Source organism: Eptatretus burgeri, chromosome 6 (assembly GCF_056783735.1).
Source record: "Eptatretus burgeri isolate ZD-2024b chromosome 6, Ebu_testis_v1, whole genome shotgun sequence".
Lineage (NCBI taxonomy): Eukaryota > Metazoa > Chordata > Myxini > Myxiniformes > Myxinidae > Eptatretus > Eptatretus burgeri.
Genome location: NC_140966.1, coordinates 21,660,948 through 21,684,571, shown reverse-complemented (window position 1 = coordinate 21,684,571; position 23,624 = coordinate 21,660,948). Strand labels below are relative to the sequence as shown.

Here is a 23,624-nt window from a genome sequence, read left to right as displayed (position 1 = left end):
TTGGTACATTGCTACATGGAAAGGTGTACAAGCCAACAGGGAAACTGAAATCATCAACTTTATGATATACACTTGTAATGAAACCATTCTGTCAAACTCTAACCAATACATCCAGATATGCAGCAACTGTATAATCATTACCACTCCTGTTTGCATTCAGGTTATCTGGATAAACCTTGTGAAGCTGCCTATCAAAAAAATTATAGTTAACCACACAAATATCATCGATATAATGACAAGTATGAAATAATATTTTAGCGAATCTTAATTTTTTTTCTCCTTCATCAGTTTCTGCATAAATGAAAATTCACAGAAAATAAGAAAAATATCCGCTAGTGGGGGGCTGCCATTCCCACCAATGGGAATACCCTTAACCTGTTGAAACAAAAGTATAAAATAAAAGAAAATTAACAACATCCTTCAACTTCTGCTTATCAAAACAATGAAAACTTGTCTTTATTTTTAGAAAAGAATGCTCTCTCAAACCTGACACATAAAAACTTATTAAAAGAGTTTAAAAGCCTTCTCAATTACTTTGCAGAGTGAAACCCTCACTCGAACTACATCCAAATTTGTATATAAAGTTGAAAAATTAAAAACTTCAACTGACTTCATATTGAGACATTTAATCCTATCTGAGAACTCGAAAGAAGAATTAATGCTTCAGAAAGTGTTAATACCAGAATTCTTCTCAATTGCTAAACAATATTTCCTGAACTGTTCCCTAACAACGTGTAAGCCCGAGTTAACTATAACCGATAACTGTTTGGTGGAACACTGCCTGGCACCTGCTATAAACCCATACTTGTACGAGTCCTTACGAAGCTTAGGGATACAGAAAAGCTGAGGAATACAAAGATTTACCTCTTTACAATTAATACTGAAATTATTAACTAAAACTTCCTGATGCTCAGAGATAATATCTTGGAGTGAGTTATGACAAGGAACATATGTGCTATTTCCTATATACGAGTGAAAGTAACCGTATCAATGCCTAACTCTCTTAGTAAAACTTTTTACAAACCACAACAAAATTATTAGCAGCCTTATCCACTGGAACTATTACTGGAAGCTATCATGGATCCCAAATGTCTTCACGAACACTCGGCTAGTTCAACCATGGTTTAGACCAACTCAGTGAAAGCAAGCCCGGACTACGAAAAAAAAAAAATCCTATTATCCAGGACTTCCACAACTCTGTTAAACCATGCATTACAACTGCTTACAAATAACTTAAACTTGGTGCACATTTTGTTAACAAAATTAGATTTTAAAATCCACAATTGAAGACCTAATGTAGCTCCAAAGTTGAGTTACTGGTTCCCTATATTTAGCTCCCATTTTCATCAGATCCCTAATTTCACAATTACTAATTACATTCAAATCCACAGAAACTGCGTGTCCACAAGAACCACATAAAAATGGGAAGACGAACATGCACATTCAGCTTCCAAAATGTCCTTTACTTTATCTAAACTCAGAGTTTTAAGAAATTTACCATAATTGAATAAGGATTGTCCTGTGGTCTTAGTGAAAGTGAAATAAACCTTCAATGGTGTTCGCTCCCTAACTTTATGTGGTAATGAACTCTCAACACGAGTATCCCTAAAAATCAAATGAAGCCGAAGCCTATCTACCTGCTTGCTGGAAAAATCAGAAACGAAGAACTTGTGGATCCCATCAACTTTGGGAGTAGACTTCTTCACCAGAACCCTGCTAAAAAAGCTTCGATCAAAAACGAGCACGTCATATGAACCTGCTAAACTCTGGGGAATATTACCTCAGATTTGTTTGGAACATGACCTCAGAAGAACATAAAAATCCTGAAAAACCTTTCCATCATAAAAACCTTTAAATTTATCGATTATCTCTGAAATTTCCATTTTTGGAGCCGTACGACACACATGATGACACGCATGACGTCTGGGTCTCCTTCTGATTGGATTAGCAGAATACTCGTTAACAAAAACATTACCTTGAGAAACTGACCCAGAACCTTGAACCCTGTGATTAAGGCCCAAAGGATAGATCGCACATCCTGTCCTGATCCAAATATTCTCTCTGCGCCCCAGCTAAACATTACACTCCTCCGTATTATCAAAATCATTAACATTGACTGAGTCTATAATCTGAATAGAACAATGACGAAAAACATGTAAAACTTCATTGATATCATTATATAAATATGTCTTAATATCAGACTATCCAACAGACCAATGCCCATTCAAACGTTGATGGAAACAATGAGAAGTTTTACCAACATATTGCAATCCACAATCTACACAAGTGAGAAGATAAAGGATGTCCTTTGAAACAGGATACAGATATATATATATATATATATATATATATATATATATATATATATATATATATATATATATTGTTATGGCTGTGGAAATTCACAGAGCACCATATAGGTCCTTAGATCAGTTATGTCAATAAGTCTGTGTTCAGATAGATTCCCCACCGATGTTTAAAGGGAAATTATTCGTGTAACCGGGCTGTGATCTTTGAGTTAGCCCTGATTCTTTTGCTATCGTTATTTCGGACCAACCGCTTCACAACAACCACCTCCACCACCAACATCGCTCTGACCAACTGCTTCACAACAACCACCTCCACCACCAACATCACTTTGACCAACCGCTTCACAACAACTACCTCCACCACCAACATTGCTCTGACCAACAGCTTCACAACCACTTCCACCACCAGCATCGCTCTGACCAACCACTTCACAACAACTACCTCCACCACCAACATCGCTCTGACCTACCGCTTCACAACAACCACCTCCACCATCAACATCGCTCTGACCCACCACTCCACAACAACCACCTTCTCAACAATGCCAACCACAACCACCTTCTCCACAACGCCAACCACATTTCAACCACAACAACCACCTCCTCCACAACCGCACTCACACAACCACCTTCTCCACGACGCCAACCGCAACCATCTTCTCCACAACGCCAACCACCATCTCCTAAACCGCATCTCCCCCAATACCCAACAACGAAACAACATCGCTTCACCTTCAACTCCGCGGGCGCCGCCATCTTTGCGCCGGCCACGGCAAGGTCGCTGCAAACAAACACGGTGGTTTCCTTGTTGCTAGCAATGGTGATTTCTACCACGTCCGCTCTCCCTTCAGCGTCGATGATCTCGACCACGTCCGCTCGCCCCAAGCTTCTCCTTGGAATTCGGATCAGGAGATCGAGAGGGGCGGAGCCAGTGGGGGTCAGAGGTGAAAGAGCGGAGATTAGATCTCGCCTCACGAACCCTATAAAACAGTGCGCAGAGTGCCGGTCGAGCGAGTCGGTCGGGGTTTGGAGCGGTGTGAGGAGCGGAGCTTGAGTCCAGTGGAGGGCAGTGGAAGTCCGGGTTCACCGAGGAGATGGAGCGAGGAGCACAGCAGGCCGGCCGTGCCACGCATAACGGCGCGTTCGTGTGGGACGTGGAGAGGATGCCACCCAGCAGCGAACGGTCCGAGGTGATCGGGCTTCGGGACAGTCCGAGCAGCGCTGAGGGACGGACAGGCTCTTAAAGAGAGCATCAACTCTGAAAGAGCATAAGACCCGTTCATTCCTCTGAGGCGTTTCCGGCTGGGCCCAAATCACCAGGCCGTCAGACAAGGCCTGGGCCGGTCCGCGGTCACAACAGCTGCCATGGGGACGGGATGTCGCGGGTCGCCCCAGCGAGGTGAAGGTAACCAGTGCAGCCTCGCGGAGCCTCTGCGGTCTACAAAGACCGAAGATGTCCAGTCTACCCCCTCGTCTGTCCTGGGGTTTTTCCTTGCTTTTGAGTGAACGTTGTGGCGCCATGTCCGTAAGTAGAACTGTTAAGTGTGTACATAATAGATAGACGGTAGTAGCTCTTTTGCATTGCTTTTGTTGGTTGTATACTTGCGTGCGCGTTCGGCCTTGCATAATTCCCATTGCTGCATTGATTGACGTGCATGCCTGCATGTGTGTTTTATTCAATAAATGTGCTTGTTTAAATGTTAACCCGTTCGTTGTGTCCTCTTTCCCTAATTGAACTGCCATATTACACTCGGAATATCGTTGGTTTTTAAATAGCCGCTAAAGTGATCGGGTCCAACGGGGCTTGCGATAACACCCCGCTCGGTTATCCCAAAACGGAGCGAGCTGCTCAAGCGGCTCGTGTCCCAGCGGCCCCGTTGAGGTACAGTCTCTTGGTAGTCTGCCTGCGTGATTAATTAGGTATATCGACAATTCGGCGATTGACCCTGTCGCGCACGGGTAGAATATTGACGAGGCTGTGGTGTGCTGAAAAACACACCCGTGGCTGGTTTCGGCGTTGATCCGGAAAGCCGCGACTGGATTGTCCGTTCGGTGGGTGAAGCGGCCGCTATTAGTTAAACGCGGTTGTTCGCACGCCGGCGGGCGAGAATCCACAACTATATATATATATATATATATATATATATATATATATATATATATATATATATATATATATATATATATTGTTGTGGGCCGGGGTCCGGTGGCGGAGAGAACGACCGCTAGGTGGGGGAATTTACGTCGTTTCCCACCAGACTCCCCGAAATTGTAGGCCGTCACTCACGGATAATTCCGTGATGCGGTGGGTCGCTTAACCGACCGTGGACACAAGTACCTCAACCGCGTGGCGTAGGGTCCTCCTGTCTGGAACAAAGTTACCAAATTAACCACGGGCTTTCAATTACTGGGGAACCACGTCCTCGGTACGCCTCGCCCGAACCGGATCACTCTATCAACTACCAACTACCTTTCCGGATCGGATGCAGTTGAGCGGCACTGCCCAGGATGCATTGACTAGGGGGAACGGATTGTCGGGAATAAAGACCTGGCTAAACTTAGATCCGAACCATGCTGGACCAATGGAGGAAAAGACAAAGGTGAGCTGGGGACATTTCTGCAATCATTTATTTACAATAGGTGAGGAAAAGCATGTGGCACAGGAAGAAGGGTTTATTGGGTGTGTTATGCAGGGGAAAGACGAGAGAGGTGTGGTGCGACAATTTACAAGCAACTTACAAAAGCAGACACAGAGCAGGTTTAACGCGAGACTTATAAAAGCAACAATTACAACAATAAAAATCTTAAACAGGCTTATCTAACGGACAGGCGCCACACACTCAGACAAAATAAACCCAATGAAAAGAAAAGGGGACCTTTTGCAGCCAGGAAGGGAGGGAGTTGAGGTCACAGTCTCTGGTACCTGAGCTTTTCGGGGGAAAGGGTGCTCCATGGTGCGGCACCAGACAAAGGTCGTGCGGTTCGGTCTACAGCCGCACGTGTGGAGATCATGTCCGTCAAGGAGCTTGAGGGGAGAGAACGGAGTCCGAGGCAAGAAATGGATCAGTCGACAGGACCAGGCAAGATAAGAAACCCGATCGAGGTCGGGTGTGCGTGGACCAGCAGTCGGGCTGTCGAAGCGGGACGTGGTCAGAGCTAAGCAGAGGAACACCTTCACAACGACCCCGTCAATAACAACTGCAACCTTTCAATCCTTCTCCCACTCCAACTAACTCCTTTTCATCCAATACCACTCTACTCTGAGGATTGCCTTGTATTTTATGGATCACGGAGCTACGGGGTAGAGCCATGGCGAAGCCAACGCCATCATTCATCCGAATTGGACTGGGCCTGAATGTGGTCCGCCTTCCTGGGTGGGGTCTCGCCAGAGGCCGGAAAGGCCCACCCACACCATGTGTCTGGGTTTGGGATGGTGGAAACCGAGATGGAACTGCCACAGCGAACGTCGGGATTTTGACTCGGGAAAACGAGTCTCTGGGTAAGCGCTCGTCACACTGTGGTAAGCGAGGCGAGGGTTTGAGGCAAGCAAGATGTTTGTACCGTGGTTCAAATAAAAGGGGAAATAAAATAAAAGGGGAAAATTATTTATAATCCGAACTAAAAGCCCATCACAACGCACTCCCGTGTTTTCCCACTACACACAAGGAAGGAATCTATCTGCACGTATACTAATGGAATAACTGACTTGGGACACTGTATGTTGTCTGCGTACGGTTACGAGAACCGTAACAATATATATATATATATATATATATATATATATATATATATATATATATATATATATATATATATATATATATATATATATATATATATATATATACATATGTATATCAAGTGCAGCCTATGGCTGCTGGTTGCATCATTGGTTGGGACGCAGCTATGCCGCTGATGCAGTGTCCCCCTTACCAGTACACTGGTGCTCATTTTGCCGACCTCGGAAGGATGACAGGCTGAGTCAACCTCCTGGTGTATTTTAATTCAGCGGCCAACGGTGCTTGAACTCAGGACCCTAGGGTCCCAAGCCACCACCCTAACCACGAAGCAACACCAGGCTTTTATATATACAGCTATGCGCCACTTAACGACGGGGTTACCTTCTGAGAAATGCGTCGTTAAGCGACGTCGTCATTGTGCGAACATCATAGATTTTCAAACATCATGTACTTACACAAACCGAGACACCTAGACTATATGGTATAGCCTATTTATTGCTCCTCGGCTACAAACGTGTACAGCATGTTACTGTTCTGAATACTGTTGGCAATTGTAACACACGTCCAAGATCGACGGAAGACTCGTTAGTTTTACCTTTGTGCTGTTCATGACGGCCATGTGTGTTGTTAGCGGCTGCCTACAATCTTCTCTCGCATCGATCATAGAAAGGTGAATAAATAGCGTTTGGATTTTATAAATAATCATTGCATCGATGTTATAATTTACAAATGAAGAAAAGAGCAGCTGTCAGTTGTGTGATATATTTTCGGAACAGTGCGATGTTTAAGCAACATAAAAAGCTTTACTAAAAATTAATTTGTGTTTTAATTCTGAGTGTAACAACGATTTATTCACGGAATTTTTTAACTCAAAGGTAATTTACTTGCTAGAAGGTAAACGTGCAAAAAACGGGTCAAATGGGCGAAAATAGGGGTGTTTTAGGATGTGATGTCAACATTGGGTCAGGTTGAATGCTGATTTTCTTGAATGCCGATTCCGCGCGACCCTGCTTTTTTCACGATGACATTTTATGGACCTCAACGATCCCGTTATAACGGAGCCACACTAGTTGTTTATTATCATTATCAAGTATTATGTACTGTACATAATTGTATGTGCTATACTGTACTTTTATATGGCTGGAAGCACAACGACATCACTAGGCGATAGGAATTTTTCAGCTCCATGATAAACTTATGGGACCACCGTCGTATATGCGATCCGTTGTTGACCGAAACGTCGTAATGCGGCGCATGACTGTATATATAAAAATACATTTGTATAAAAATACAAATACAACCTGGACCCACTTTGACCTCAAGTGTTTTTTTTTAAATGCTGTGAACAAACGAGTTGCAATATACCAAATATCATTTTAGCCAAGTTTGGTCGCAATACTATCTGCAGTTTCAGAGAAGAATTTACAAGTGTTTACAGATAGACGGACTGATGACGCGCTACCCACAAGCTCCCCAGAACTACGTTCCAGGTGAGCTAACTTGAGAAAACTTGACGTACTGAAGTGTTTTCGGGTTGCCTGTCCGTCCGTCCGTACGTAGTCCGTCCATACTAATTTTCTCTGTTTTCTCTGCAAGCGCTTATCTGATTGACACGGAATTTTCAACCTATGTGTGACTACTCATGTACAATGTTTTAATGATAATTATGTCATAGGTCACATGGTGTGACAGCCATGTTGGAAAAAAAGGAAAAACTTTGGACCTCTATCTCCAAGACCACTCCATGGAAATTTTTTTGGAAACTTGGCACATGTGAAGGGAAACAAGAAACAAGTGTCATTTTTTTTGATGATGTCATAGGTGGCTTCATTATGATGTCATAATTGCATATGTCAAATGCTTTATCTAATCAGTATGAAAATTTTTGAGGGCCATCTTGGGCTAAATTGTATGGGGGGGAAAAAAACTGATGACATCATCAGTCACATGGTTTGGCAGCCATATTGTTTTTGACACACAAACCTTCAAATACCTTCTTCTCCGAAACGGCTGAACAGATCATGGAAAAACTTTACAGGTATGATTGCCTATCCATGAGGAACAAAAGTTTTCCAACTATGATGTCATCAGTCACATGGTTTGGCAGCCATATTGGATTTACCCTCAAATCTTTAAACATCATCTTCTCGAGAACGGCTTGACAAATCAAGTGGAAACTTAACCCACATGTTCCCCAAGCCTTGGGGGATACTAGCATGTTCACATATAATTAACGTGACATGGTCTGGCAGCCATATTGGTTTGAACGAAAGTCTTACAAAAAGTCTTTCTCTTGAACCGCTTCATCAATCAACATGAAAAGTTAGTTATGATCTACTAGTCATGGTGAATATACATTTAAAATTTCAACCTGATCGGATGCATGGTGTGGCAGCCATAATTATTTACTATTTTGAATCTGGGTTCAGGGATTTAAATCAAACTTGGGACAAGTATGTAAAATGATGTAATGATGTGGGCAGAGGCATATCTGGTGATGTCATGATGTCAAGTTAGTGTGTCCTATTTTAACTTTAAAATGATTCTTCACTATTGATATATCGGGTCAAAAACGATATATTGCACAATATTTCAAAATAAAGTGGGCAGGTTATTATAAAACTTGGTGGATGAGTTAGCTAGGTGACAAGAACAATCTGATAAAATTTTGGTTAAGGTCCGGATGCAAATCCAGCCTATCAGTGGGATACAAACATTAGCTGTTCAGTCTGGCAGAGGTATGTGCTCTAATGAGTGCTGTTCTAGTTTATGTTTATGTAATGCAGTGATGCTGGCTGACTTCCAAGCAGATAGAATATGACCTCAGGAAAATGAGAGGGTGAAAATGACAGAGAGAGGATGTGGAAAAGCAGCAGAGCATGTTTTTATAGGACACATGACCTGATGCCGTCTGGTCCACTTGCAGAATCAGAGTTGAGAATTGCCAGAAACTTCTTCACCTTCTCAGTTGCAAAAGCACAGCATCCAGGAGTAGTTGGGTGAGACAAGGTAGGATGGGTATAGACAATGAGGGGTTGGGGACACAATATTTTGGAAGCAAACACAGAAGAGACATTCGGCCTTCTCACGAGCAGGGTCGGCTGTGGTGCCATTTTAAGAGGGAAGGGATGGAGGTGGAGCATATTCTGGAGACAGACTTAACACAAGGTGCCACCAGGTTTTAGAGGAGATAACAAGTTTGGAAGTTTGATCTTGAAATTGGACAGATGTTATTTTCTGGTTCTCTTGAGAGTGGACACACATTTGTTGTAGGCTTTGTGAAATGATCTGAGATTCCCTTTGGTTGAGTTTGCTTTTCCAGGAAGAAAAGGTAAGCTGTTTCCGAGCAACTGCCTCACCACATGAGTCAGTGCACCATGGGAGGGAAGAAGGGTAGGACAACTGAAGACAGGTTGGGATGTATCTGTGCATAAGAGAGAGCAGGTGGAAGAATTTCTGTGGAAGAATTTCCCAGCTGAATTAATATCAGGGGTAGCAGATACAGGAGACCAGTCCTGAATTGAGATGGAAGCTTGCAGTCCCAACAGTCAGCCTGAGTGAACTGCCACATTCGCTAGCACTGACATGGCTCTCCGAAAATAGCCAGAGAGAAATTGACTCTCACCAGCACAACATGAGACGAACCAGTTGAAGCATAGGAAGAACAGGAGACATGAACAGGAAAGTTGGTCATTACAAAGTCCAGAAGGTAGGATTTGGCATTGGAAGAAATCCAACTTGGAAAGTTTCCAGATCGAGTCAGGCCCTTCAAGTCACGGAAGTCCTTTGCTGCAATGCAGTGGCTGGTGAAAGAAGCATCAACACCCAAGCAATGGGCATGGTGACAATTGATAATACCCCACATACAGTATGAAGAAGAGAGAGTAGGGATGGATGGTTCAAAGTTCAAAGTTGGTCCACGTTCGTAGAGTGTGATGTAAATTAAGTCATCACTTTTAAGAGGACGACACTGCACACGGCCAAAAAAAAAAAGGATGTGGGAGTGAAGGGGAAATCACAGCCAAAGGTACTCCTAAGTGTTTTGAGCCATACGAGCAGTACGTGCATGGTGAGAAATGGATTTCTTGATGTAAACTGCAACTCCACCAATGGGATTGGGTTCAAGCCTGTCAAGCCAGAGGTGACAATAGCCATAGAGAGACACAAAAGAGTGAGGAATCCTTGTTCCTGAACCAAAATCCAGTTTGGCCTTGAACCTATTGCTTCATTTTCTTCTTCCTCATTTAGATTATTGGTAGTATATTCTGAGCTGGTTGTTTGGTTGAATCGTTAAACACTCGTTCCTTTCTACTCGTATACCGATTGGTTGCTCCTTGCTCTCATCAATGCATACTTAGTAAGCATGGTAAGTACACCTCTGAAAAAGAGATGAGGAAAGCCTTCATACTTCAGTGAACTGAAATAGGCTGCTTTAAGGTTTTTAAGTTTACTCTTTATGAAGGCACTTATTTTTGCTTCTTTGCTTTTACAAGACATTCATTGATAAAAGTGTGAAAGTACACTTGAATAAAATTTTAGTCAGCCCCAGACTTACCAAGGTTGAACCTCTGTTGCACTTCTTGTACAACTTGTGTGGTGGCCGAACGCCGAAACAACCCTTCTGTCTTGAGGCCTAAAAAACAGCATTCCCTGTGCATTTTGTCTTTGATCAACATACATGGAATAAAACACCTTGAAACAAATGCATCAGCGTACCTTTTAACTTCAAGTATGTAACAGTTTGCTTCAGAACCAATGGTATGTTTTCGCCATTGCTCTTCTCTTTTAGTCTGCAAAAAGTGTAAGAACAAATGTACAATTTGAAAAATTATTTGACAAGTATTGATGAGGCTCATTTTCAAAATAACAAAATCTAAAACTTGTTCTAAATAAAGGCAATTTAAATACGAGGAAGTGTTCAAAATATTTTCCTCTGGAAATTAAATTCCAAAGACAAAAGTGCAATACCAAATCCAATAGAATCAGAAAATTCATCCACCACTGGGAAAAATGTAATATTGGCTGGGAACTACATTGAAAACGATGAACATCTATCTGAGATTTATGTGATGATCAGGGGGTTAAAAAGAAAAAAGTGAACATATCAAAATGTGTGGAGCATGATGAATGCTTCCCCCATCTCCATGGACGAATGCAAGTCCTGCACGTGCGCACATCAAAGCATCACCTCCGACCCAGAGGCATCAGCCTGGCCACTCATGTCAAAAGACAGATTATGTGGTCACCATTGTTTAAACATCAAACGGACCACCTGGACTTACGTCCATCCATGGAGATCAGGGGAGTGCTCATCACGCTCTACACATTTTGATTTAGATATTCGCCCGATCACATGTGCCTTCTGGTTTATTGGTTTACATTAGCGGGAATAATCGTCTGAGTGGCAGACAGGCTTTTGTTCTTTGCGGATTACGCGGTTTTATCAGGTAGGACATAATCCGTATATGGTTCCATTGGAGGTGGGGGAGGGGGGGTACTAAAAGCTGGGATGTTAGCTTAGCATGGTTCACGTGTTTACAATGAAAGTTAAATCAATATCTGTAACCAGGGACCGGTTCTAGTAAAGTTGTCCTGTTTTTACGTATGCTTTTAGAAACAGTATTGTTCGCTGTAGATTCTAGCCAGGAAAATATAACTTGTACATGTCCTTTCTATATAAAACTAACCAGGCAAGGTAAGGAGGCAATGGCTGTGTTTTCATTCCATGTGTGGTTCAATAAACCCCTCTCTCTGTCTGCTTTCTGAATGCAAGAAGTCCGGCATAGTACTGGCTATAAAAAGGCCCCAGAGAGTGCGATGCTATCGGCCGCCTGCAAGGCGCCACCGCCCCACCTGCATGATGTAGCCAAAGCAATAGTGATGTAAAGTCCTTGCCTGGTTCCCCTGTATTCGGCATGAGTATATGAATGCCTGTGGTGCCTCAGCCTCCTGATATCTGTGGTTAAACGTGCATTTATTTCTGTGTTCATTGTCAAAGTCCACACTCTACAGTGCCTTCAGAAATTATTTACACCCCTTGACCTTTTGACATTTTGTTGCGTTACAGGCTGAATTTGAAATGGATTAAATTTAAAAAAAAATTGTCACCGATCAACACAAAATACCCCAAAATAACGAAGTGAAAACATGTTTTTAGAAATTTTTACAAATCAATTAAAAATGAAAATATGAAATGTCTTGCTTCAATAAATATTCAACCCCTGAGTCAATACTTTGTAGAAGCACCTTTGGTAGCGATTACAGCTTTGAGTCTTATTAGGTATGTCTGTATGAGCTTTGCCCATCTGGATTTGGGGATTTTCTGCCATTCATTCTTGCAGACTTGCTCAAGCTCTGTCAAATTGAATGGGGAGTGTCAGTGAACAGCAATATTTACGTCTTTCCACAGATTCTCAATGGGATTCAAGTCAGGGCTTTGGCTGGACCACTCAAAGACTTTCAGCTTGAGCATTGATTTGCCTTTCACCAAGTCCAGATCTGCTTGGGCCAGGGTAGAGATTATGCGTTTGTTATTATTCTTCCAAATGATACTACAGTTATTAATATTATTTGTATTAATTAATATTAGGTTTGTTGCAATGTTATCGTTATTTTTGTTATTTCTTTTGTAACTGGAATGCCATGCCGCAGAAAAACCTATTAAGCTGTCCCATACACCTTAACATGGCGTGCATTTAAAAGATGGGAATTATTTCGGGTTCTTTGTAACTAATTAGTCTGATCAACACAGGAGATCATAGTGATAATTTTGGTGCATCACATACCACATCAGAAAAACTCCCTAAAGACCCAAAAGTTCCTGAAAACCCAGATGACCCAAAGTTCCCAAAAGAGTCTGATGACCCAAAAGACCCTGTAGACCCTTTAAGACTCCACAAAAAGCATGCCTCCCCCCACCCCAACACACACACACACACACACACACACACACACACACACACACACACACACACACACACACACACACACACACACACACACCTCATCAATTTATGGTAGTCTTAAAGGGTCTACAGGGTCTTTTGGGTCATGGGACTCTTTTGGGGACTTTGGGTCAGCTGGGTCTTCAGGAACTTTTGGGTCTTCATGGACTTTTGGGTCTTTAGGGAGTTTTTTTGTCATCTGAGTCTTTTGGGTATTCTGGATCCTCTGGGTCTTTAAAGGTTGAAGGGGTCTCAGCCGACTAAAGGGTCAAAAGGTTCCATTTTTCATAGAAACACCATGTTAGAAAGGTTCTTCTTCTTCTTCCTTTTTACAGACGGACAGACGGATGAACATAGTGAAATATTGAAGCGGCTTCACTGCTTTAAAAATTAAATTTAATCCATTTTAAATTCAGGCTGTAATACAACAAAATGTGAAAAAAGTTGAGGGGTGTGAATTATTTCTGAAGGCGCCGTATCTTTCATCCAGGATTCTCCGTTGATGTTGCCTCCTCATAATAAACACTTTTTATTTCATAAGCACGTGTCAACCTCATTCCTGGCTTCCGTGTGGGCGAACCATTTTGGCATGTTATTAATGCCTGGGGGGAAACTGAAAGCGAGTTAACAACCCTTGTTTGTAAAGACCAATGAGATACAGGTTCTGTTCGGAGAAGAAACTGGGTGCTCCCCGCTCGAGCGTAGCTTCCATTAATTCGGCCATTGTCGAAACACATAACATTGGTGCGGCGGGTCCGCGTTCGCTCCTGCATGACTCTCCTGCATGAGTTCTAGAATCTTTGTACCTACCTGAATAAAAATCAATTTATTGCATTTGGATGTAGTGACTAGCTGTGTTTAGCAGTTGTACTGTCGAAACAAGAGGGGAACCTTACACAGCCAAAGAAAGGCCAAACTGCTGGTGGGGAAGAGGTGGTCTTGGAGGTGGTGTCTTCTTTATGGTAGATCCTTCTTTCCCTGCCAGCCGTTTCTTCAACTGTCTGTCGTATCTGCTCATCAGAGTGAAACAGCAAGTATAGATTACAACTATATTTTGCTTGAAATCCAGATTTTGTAAAGAACAAAATGCAAAGCCCGTTCAGGTCCACTTTGTACTCAAACGAAACTAGACAAAAACAACAGCTAAAAATAAAAAGTAGTACAATTGATTTATCAGTGTTGTTCATATTCTAAAAATAAAGTATGTTGAAAATTTGATGACGAAAGCTCAAATGGTAAATAAAGAAACACGGAAGCGATTCCAAAACCCGGGCTTCTCGTGCAGTTTGGCGGATGGGCTAATAAGGCCTATTTGTACTTCCTGTGACATGTTTACCCAATTATTAGTGTTCTCCATATTCTCAAAATAAAAGGTTTCTTGAAAATTTGATGACAAAAGCTCAAATGGTAAAAGGGTTATGGCCTGGACACACACAGACACAGACAGACACACAGACAGACAAGCGATTGCAAAACCCTATCTCCTGCTGTGCGGCGTATGGGGTAACAATATTCTATGTGATATAATATGCTGCTTGGGATTTATATTTTTAACCAACTTGACTTGTGATTCAACATACAATTGGAAAATAAATTCAATATTAATTAGTGGTACAATGCTAAGGTTTATTGAAATAATATATTTTTTAATGTTTCTCAAGAAGAAACAATAAAAACCGCACTTTTATAAAGTATACCTCATCGGTGATTAAACTTTGAACACAAAGAATCTCACAAACCAATTTGAGTCAAAGATAAATAATGAAACCCAGCATTTTCACCAAAAAAATTTTCCCACCTATACTGCAGCACCAACAGTAAGTGGGTAGTAGGTATTCGATTGTGTTTCTCCCAAATCACACTTTCTTTCCCCACGTTACTTCATGTAATGTGGAGGTAATATTTACGACAACATCTCATAGAAAATAGCGGCATACAATTCGTAGCAGTGGTGGAATATAAAAGTTTAAAATTACGGCTCATGAAATTTAAAATGAAGCTGCCTTTAAGTTTCCACAGATTTGGTTTTCAAAGCCAACAGATTATTATTTTAATTGTGGTCAGCAAAGTCATTGGAGTTTCGTAACATTAGCCTCCCCATACTGTAAATGACACGTATTCAAGTGCAACCACTAATGGAAGGTAGTGCCGGTTCATCCTGCTTGTGTCACAATTTTGTCATACCGGTAGATGTACGTTTGTCATTATATGTCACAGATAATAGTCATACATGGTGCTCCGCAATTTATTTGTTGGTTCGGAATGGGTTGGTACACCCTTGAAGGGTGGGACCCAATGCTCTCAAACATAACCCGAGTGCATGCGATCTACTTTGATCGGAAAATATTTTTTTACGAGTGATATTAAGAATAAAAGGTGGATGCGTTGTAGACTCTCATCAAGATAAACAGTCTGTTGAGCCAAATTTGGATTTTGAAATTCACTTCAATACGATTTTCCTTTTATCTTTTACAGGACAGCTCAAGAAGGAGGAGAAGGAGGAGAAGGAGAAGGAGAAGGAGAAGGAGAAGGAGATTTGGGGCAATGTCAAGACCAAGAAGATGAAGTTCAGATGATTCTGGTACTTTAAGGTTAAAAGACACAATATGCACATAAGGAAAAGACCTGTTTCGAGCACAAGACATTTACAAGTGTATAATGAAATTGAAATAAAATGAAGATTTTAAAGATTCCATAAAAAAAAATTCCAGTTTCGTGTCATATACATAACCTTATTTAACATGTCCAAGTACTGCTAAAGGGAAGGATTTTGAAAGTGGCAAAAAGGCAATTTGTGTTCTCCAGTGTTCAATTATATGCAGTAATTAAATTTAAATACAATAGACTTTATAGGTGATATAACAAAAAAAAAATCTGGAAGTTTATCGCTGGAGATGCGGTGTCTTTAACAGCACCTTATTTAACACGTTCATGACATTAGTTCTTCCTGCTTGTTGTTTGTGTCCTTTATAAAAAGTGTTTCCTGTTTGGAATGATTTTCAATTTTGGTTGACTATCAGGCAGGCATACAGAGTAAAAAAATGATCTTCCTCATCTATGCACATGTGGGATTGTCAGGACAAATTCAGAGTACTGGTGCTGCTAAACTACAGGTTTGTGCTCCGATTCATGTTCCGATTAGTGTTCAAAGTATAACATTCAATTGAAACAAAGTTGGTCCTCGATCATAAACTGACGTTTGTAGACGGATGGACCGAAGGACTGTTGCCCTCCTCACTCACCACCCTGCCCCATCCCCAGTAGAATTATGTAAAAAAAAATATATAATTGATGGATTGAATGAATGTCGTATTGATAAAGTGCAGTAATTATGCACCAATGGCATCCTGTGTCAAAGTTCCTTTTACAATACAAACCATGCACACACATGCAGACATAAACACGAGAGAACACTGGATTTGACCATTTAAACAACTGCTGACTGTAAGGGAAGTGACATAATTTCCCAGGGCACTCTTGGTATTGGCAAAGTGATCTTTGTGTTGTTGCTTTTCTCTCTGCAGTCAGCGGGACAATTAAGATTAAAAAAAAATTTCCCCTTCCCTGGGATATGGACCAGGGTGTCAAACCCTGGGACTGATCTGTGCTTTTTCCTCGCAATGCTGAGAGTCAAGCAATGAATCAGCACGTACCACTTTAAATTTTTTTAGTGCGACTCTGCCAGGTTCAGAATTGAAGCGCAGACCTCCCAGGCTTGGAGCAGATGCTCTAACCATTATGCCACTTACAAGCTGACAATACAATTTTTAAATTGCAGCAAGTTAGTAAATGTCTTATTTCAGGGATTGGTGAACCTCACCTTTGTACTTCGACAGGAATGTCAAGCCAAATATCTTTCAAGTGGTCCCTCAGCTCGTCAAGACACGTCACATACACAATTTTCTTGGAGAACTTGCGACTGTGGAGAAAATCATTTTGCTCACCAATTATGCACTCCAACAACAGCCATTTTGTCTTCGTACTGTATTATTGTATTAATTGGCCAATCTGGTTGTCAACTGAGGTTTTGCTATCCCAGAAGTCTGTAAATGAACAGCTCAGCAAACAAACAGCTACTGACTCAAACTGCAATTCAAATTTAATCGAAGAATAAAAACTAAAGCCATCTATACAAAACAGTACGAGGATCCAACCTGACCTTATCAATGAGCTGAACACCTTCCAGAGGGTCTTTATGAAACCAGATGGGTGTACAACATATAAAGCCTTCAAATTCTTTCTGTACCTGTCAGGAGAACAAACACAAATGACTAAATTGATGGTAGAAATTGAGACAGAAATATGCAATTTATTCATGCTCTAAATTACATATTTCTCCTTAAAGTAAACTGACTCAGCCATCTAAATTTGCATCAACTGGATTAAAACATCATTAAAACTCCTCAATGCTGGGAAAGCACAATAATACTTCACGACTTTCGATTCAGGAGCAGGCAATTTGGCTCATGAAGCCTGTGCAAAGTTAACACCACGTTAATTAAATCTATCAGTTTATCGACTTACATTGAATGCGGGAGGGAGGGGGTGAAGGAGTAGTATGGATGAGAACAGTGGGACAGGCAAAGATATCGATCACCAGGGTGTTACTGATGCAAATAAAATAAATATTTGAAAATGTAAAAACAAACAACATAAAAAAGAGGTGGGGAGAGGAAGGGGTGAAGACAGTTCCAGGGTGAGGGATGAACAAGGTAGTCAGGGAGCCAAACTCTGTATCTGGCCAAAATAAAGTTTAAACCACACTGGTCTGTTATAAAAATTTGGACCATCATGTTTTTGTTCAACCAGCTGGTTCAACCAAAAGTGCTGTTGGCAGTCCGGGGTGGATTGCATAACTTTTCACCCCGAACGCATAGCGCAAAGCGGCGTTAAGCATTTGGTTCACTCTGTCTGTCTCTCAGTCTATGATCAAGGAATTATTTAATTGCAGTTTAATTGTACATTTTGACCACTGTATAAAAATAATCAGAACATGAACCTGCAGTTTCACAGGACTTGGGCTGTGAATTTGGAAAATTGTATGGCGTCTCATCCTAAATGCACATGTGCACAGCACGGAAAAGCAATTGCGCTTCTGTCTGAGTGTGTGTGTGTGTGTGTGTGTGTGTGTGTGTGTGTGTGTGTGTGTGTGTGTGTGTGTGTGTGTGTGTGTTAAGCAAAATTGAAAATCATTCCAAACAGGAAACTTGTTGTATTTAGGGACGTCATAGAGGACACAAACAATGGCACGGATAACTAATTTATCGTGTTTAATAAGGTGGTGTAAATGACACTTTTTTATTATTATTTAAAGAAAAACAGCGTCATTTACACCACCCGATATAACACGATGAAGACGAGCAAAAACCTCTCAATATATTTGCCTCATTCTGCTTTACCCCAAGTGTTCTTTTTCACGATCCCCAACTTTATCTTATTTCGCCCTTCTTCGCTTCAAAACAAAAACAAGTATTTTCACTTTGAAATAAATAAATAAAATTATCATGAACTCATTCTGCCTCCATTTCCTTCCTTGGTTCATTCTTTACTTCTTCCTTTCTCATTACCTCCCAAATGAAAATGTTCCTCATAATTGAATTTACTTCTCACTTTAAAAGTTATTAAAAACATTTTATAATGTTTCATTTGCCTTATTTCACTAAAACCCCACGTTCTTCTTCATCTTCGTAACACCCCACGTTATTTTTATTCTTTACAAGTATTTGCTGTCATGAACACCCGCAATTACAAGACTAGCGAAAACTAATTCATGCAATATCACACGAGAAAATGAATCGGGCGATATCAAATGAATCATGAGATATCAAACCAAATCACACGATATCACGTGATAACTGATAACAGTCTGTGCAGCACGATATCGAAAGAGCAACTGAGTCTGCAGTGGTGGGCAGCGTGCAGCTGTGAGGTGAGACACAGATGCGGGGTTGGGTATTTCTCCATGTCAGACTGCAATAGAGCGAGAGACCCATGCCACGATTGGCACATTTTACAATAATTCAACTGCTATGGAGCGAAACCCCGAAATGATGAATGGGGTGGGGAGGAGGGGGGTGATGTGAGAATGGAGAGGGGTTCAGGCACTCTATGCATGGGTAAATTTGGCAAACAGGATGACTAATTGGTCCGTCATCTAAGTGACGGGTAGGCTCTGCTAGTTATTTCATACAAAAATGGCAAGGTGTTGTAAGTCTACTGTCTCAATGTACTCAAATGCTAATGAAACATGTGATTCACTCTGTTTATTTTTTGCTTTTCAGGAAAGCCAGATGAGAGAAATCATAGACTATGGAGCCTGCACTTAATGTAAAGAGACAATGTGCTTTTGAAACATGTTCTTTTTTTTAACAAATGCATCATTTGCCATGGTCACAAGTCCAGTGACAAACTGAGAAAACTGATAGAGAAAGTCTGAATTACTTTAAAAGAGGCACTGAACAAACACAAAGATGACGTTTACAGATGACTGTGGCCAATCATACCACAAACAAAGGAGTTTCTGTCCGGAGCAACAGTGTGTCACAGGTTTTGTAGGAGTAGCTAAACTCACAAGAAGGCTGTGGATCAAGCAAGTGCCAAAGGCTTAAGCAGGAGAGTAAGTCAATGCATGAAGATGAAGACATAACGACATCAAGGAGTGTGTCACTTCCCTAATTGCCTTTAACAAGTTTGTTTTCTGTGTGAAAAGGATCACGATCCTAAAGGAAAAAAAAAACAAAGGAATGACACATTGTCACAGGACAAAGACAAACAGTCATTCATATTAAAGCAAAAGTAGTAGATGATTGGAAAGTCCTTCATAAAATACATGGATATGATGAAAGCCATATAGATATGATTGCAGCAGACTTCCGATAGCATGCACCATGCATCAATGAGTTCATGAACAGGAGGCCAAAGGTTACTGTTGGCAGTCAGACAGTCTATGAAGAGGCATTCTATTGACTGATGTCAGAAATAAATGATAAACGCTAGGCCGAAGAACGTGTCTTTTATCTCAAACAGCTGCAGAATAGATTCAGGGAAAAAAGATTCAGGGAAAAAAGATTCAGGGAAAAACTCGAAGAGCAACAAGCAATGAATGCTGAGAGATATCCATCTGACAAACTACATCAACAGCTGACAAAGTACTGCAGAGCAATAATTAAAATCATACCTCAGAAAGGAACTTCAAGCCTTGTGTGTGCATCACACATCAGTGCAGAAGCTGTGTATATTAACAGCTCAATTAAAGAATGATCTGCACGAGTCCCAATTTGAACCAGGGTCAGGTGCAAGTGCAGATGATGAAGCAAAGCCAGAAATGGCTCTTGTAATAGAGACAGACTCGTTTACAACTACCAAATGCAGAAGAACTTGCTTCAAATCGATGGCCAAAGAAGAACAACATGCTCGAATGAGCTAAGACCCTCGTCCTCTTAATGATGACGTCATAAAGACGAATATGACGTCATTGTGATATATCAGGTTTGCGATAAATTAATTATCTGTGCTAATGCCCGGCTTGATTCTCGCAAACAAAATTAAAACAGCTTGCCTAGTTTCGGACATAATGGTATTGGCGATTTCCATTAGCGGCGATATGACGTCAACTTTTTTCTAGGAAGAATTTCCAAAATCGGATATGGTTACTGCCTGCGCGTGGGATTTCTGCATATACATGGCAAGTTTCACGAAGATCCGATGAAAACTCTGGGTTGTGAAATAAAAAATGTCAAAAAATAGGAATGACGTCATAGTGATGCATCATATGTGCGGTAATTCATCTCTGCTAATGCCCTGTTCGATTCCTGCAAACAGAATTCAAAAAGCTTGCCTAGTTTCGGAGATTATTTTTTCAGCGATTTCCATTAGCGGAGATATTTTGACGTCATAACTTTTTTTCTAGGAGGAATTTTCAAAATCGGAGATCATTACTGTCTGCGCAGGGTATTTTTACATATACTGTATATGCCAAGTTTCAGAAAGTTTCGATGAAAACTGTAGGCTGTGAAACAAAAAAGTCCACAAGAACAACAACGTGAGTAAGACTTAGAGATCCTCCACGAGGTTCTAAAAAAAAAAAAAAAAAAAAAAAAAAAAAAAGAGGAAAAAGGAAGTGCAAAGTACAACCTGTTGATCACTGTCATGAAGATCCTGGTCTATCAACTGCCACAGATACAAACACCATGAGGAACTCAACCTATCAAATGTAAAAGTATCAGCATGAGTGCTAAACGACTTGTACAACCACTTGGCCTGGATCATTACTGACACACAAGTACCAGGTTCAAATGGCAGAATACCAGCCTAGTTAGATCATCACCATGAGAAGGTGTTGAACTTGGCTCAGGACATCATGATGGCTGCAACAAACTTTGCAGTGCCAAAGCATGTTGGCCGTGCACTTCACATCATCAAGCAAACACGAAACAGAGACTTGATGACAATGCTGAATAGGTTTGGGAACACCAAAATATTTGCTTAGCAAATACTGTTGATGAACAGACCTCAAGATGGTCTATTTATCCCTTCCAACATGGCTGGTGAACAATTCCTCCAATGTGTGCTAGATAATCTCGATTTCAGTGAGGACACAAAGGATGGGACAATGTTGCATGCAACTACACACAACTTTTTTCAGGATCCGAAAGATGACATTTTTGCTTGTACCACGACAATGCTTCCTTTGACAGAGGACAACGACTATTCCAAATATATTGTATTCCCAAATCAGTGAGAATGACTGACTATAATATGGAATAGGCAAAGCCTAGAAGCGAACGTAGAATTATTCTTACATTCGCTTATGACTTTACCTATAACGTGTTTACAACTGTATACTTGTATTGCCAACTATACCGTGGTACATGTAAGTGCCGCACAGCTGATGATTTTGACGCAATTTCTGGTTACTTCGGCCTGGATTCGGGATCAGCGATCAAATAATGTAAACCACGATTAAAAATTATTTTTTGATGATGCGGGAGATATCTTTATTAAAATTAACTTTGGGAAAAAATCATTGAATAAATAAACAATCACTTCTGGTCAAGAATAAAAGAAAATATAAGTTCCGAAAGAGTTTCAAAATCACTCCCGGTAATGTTCATGAAAAAAAAATCACTTTCGGAAGTATTTAATTAACTTTGGGGAAAAAATAATTGAATAAATAAATAAACACTTCCGGTCATGATCTCCCGGCATGCATCATTCCCCATGACAAAAACCGGAAACAAAACAAAGAAAAAAACAGAAACAAAAAAAAAAACCAGAAGCAAAAGGGTCATAGCCAACAACACGGATTCACAATTGGCAGGGTATTGTGTTATTTTTGTTGTTTCCTATTCTCTCATGTGCACGCGTTAAATAATATTCACAAGATAGAAATAAAACCCAATCGTGTTTATACACCGCACAGCGTATAAAAACAACCGGAAGCAAAAGGTCATAGCTAACGACACGGATTCCAAATACCCAGGGGTATTGTGTTGTTGTTGTTGTTGTTGTTTCCTATTCTCTCATGTGCACGCGTTAAGTATGAAGCTCACTGCGTTCGCCATAATGGTGCTAAGTATCTGAAAACATCACTAACCCCACTCCCCCCACCCCAAAACACTTCCATGCTGTAAAAAACAGCATCTTTAAAACTGGAGCAGAATAAACATTGAACCGTTTTTAAAATAAAATTAAAAAAAACGTGAATTTGCCAGCTGAGCGCCTGTAGGTAGATGGTTTAACAGCTCATTAAGCCAAACTAATAAAGATATTTTCATTCTGTTTGTCTTTTCCCCCAAAGGTGAGGGGCCCTGGCATGCTTGGAATATGTACAATTATTGTGCCTGATTTAGATACTGTCATATGTCATCCCATGATGAATTTAAGTTGAAAATATAAGAGTAAAAGTCATCAAGCAATTGGTTTAAAAAACTCCTGAGAACATGCTTGTGCAAGAGGTTTCAGATCAGCAGGCATTTTCAGAGGCCAGACACCAGGAAAACAATGTGATGTCAAAATATTTATACCAGACACGTATGGGTATCTCAAATTTTGGGGGTTTGGCTCCGTGACTAAACACCGACAGCACATCAATCAACCTTTTGATGAGACCCTCTCACAGACATCACAATCACAACACAAGTACATACAATCACCCATCCATACCTCAGCTACTTACCGTTACTGACAATGTACATGTACCCCTCTATCCCAATGCTTCTAGGTACCTATCCAATTCAAATTTAAATCAATCTCATGATTATGCTGCCATTACCTATCCAGTGATACCATTCCATACATTAATTGCTCTCTCAGTGAAAGATGAGTGAACCCCTGGACCTCTTTTTGAGTAATGATCCTAATGTGGTGAAGGAGATGGAGGATGGAGAGCACCTGGGGAACTCCAATGTTGAGATGTGAAGTAGTGATGTGAGGCTGGTGGATTTTAGGAGGGAAAGTTTGAGGGGATGAGAAGTTATTTAGGAGCTTTAGATTTGGTAAAGTTAATGAGTGGGTGATCTGCATAATTGGAGAAACTTACAGAAAAGCCCGTCAAAATTGCAGGCGACCCTTTTGTATTTTCACTCTATTCAGCCTTGAAAACTCAGGCTAAAACTGATATTACGTACAAA

General features: G+C 40.9%; 1 protein-coding gene across 3 annotated transcripts in view; it reads right to left on the bottom strand.

Annotated features, from left to right (window-relative positions):
* The window catches only part of LOC147024388 (rho GTPase-activating protein 8-like), a 112,320-nt gene that overhangs the window by 44,431 nt on the left and 44,265 nt on the right, over positions 1-23,624 (bottom strand). For all 3 annotated transcript variants that reach the window (XR_015058999.1, XM_085884266.1, XM_085884267.1), the window contains exons 6-10: positions 17,153-17,239; positions 16,814-16,912; positions 13,890-14,003; positions 10,766-10,839; positions 10,605-10,682 (exon numbers count right to left, since the gene is read on the bottom strand). Coding sequence is in view for 2 of the 3 variants with exons in the window: in XM_085884266.1 (XP_085740392.1) it covers positions 10,605-10,682; positions 10,766-10,839; positions 13,890-14,003; positions 16,814-16,912; positions 17,153-17,239 (452 nt within the window). In the remaining variant the exon portion in view is untranslated. The remainder of the gene's footprint in view (positions 1-10,604; positions 10,683-10,765; positions 10,840-13,889; positions 14,004-16,813; positions 16,913-17,152; positions 17,240-23,624) is intronic.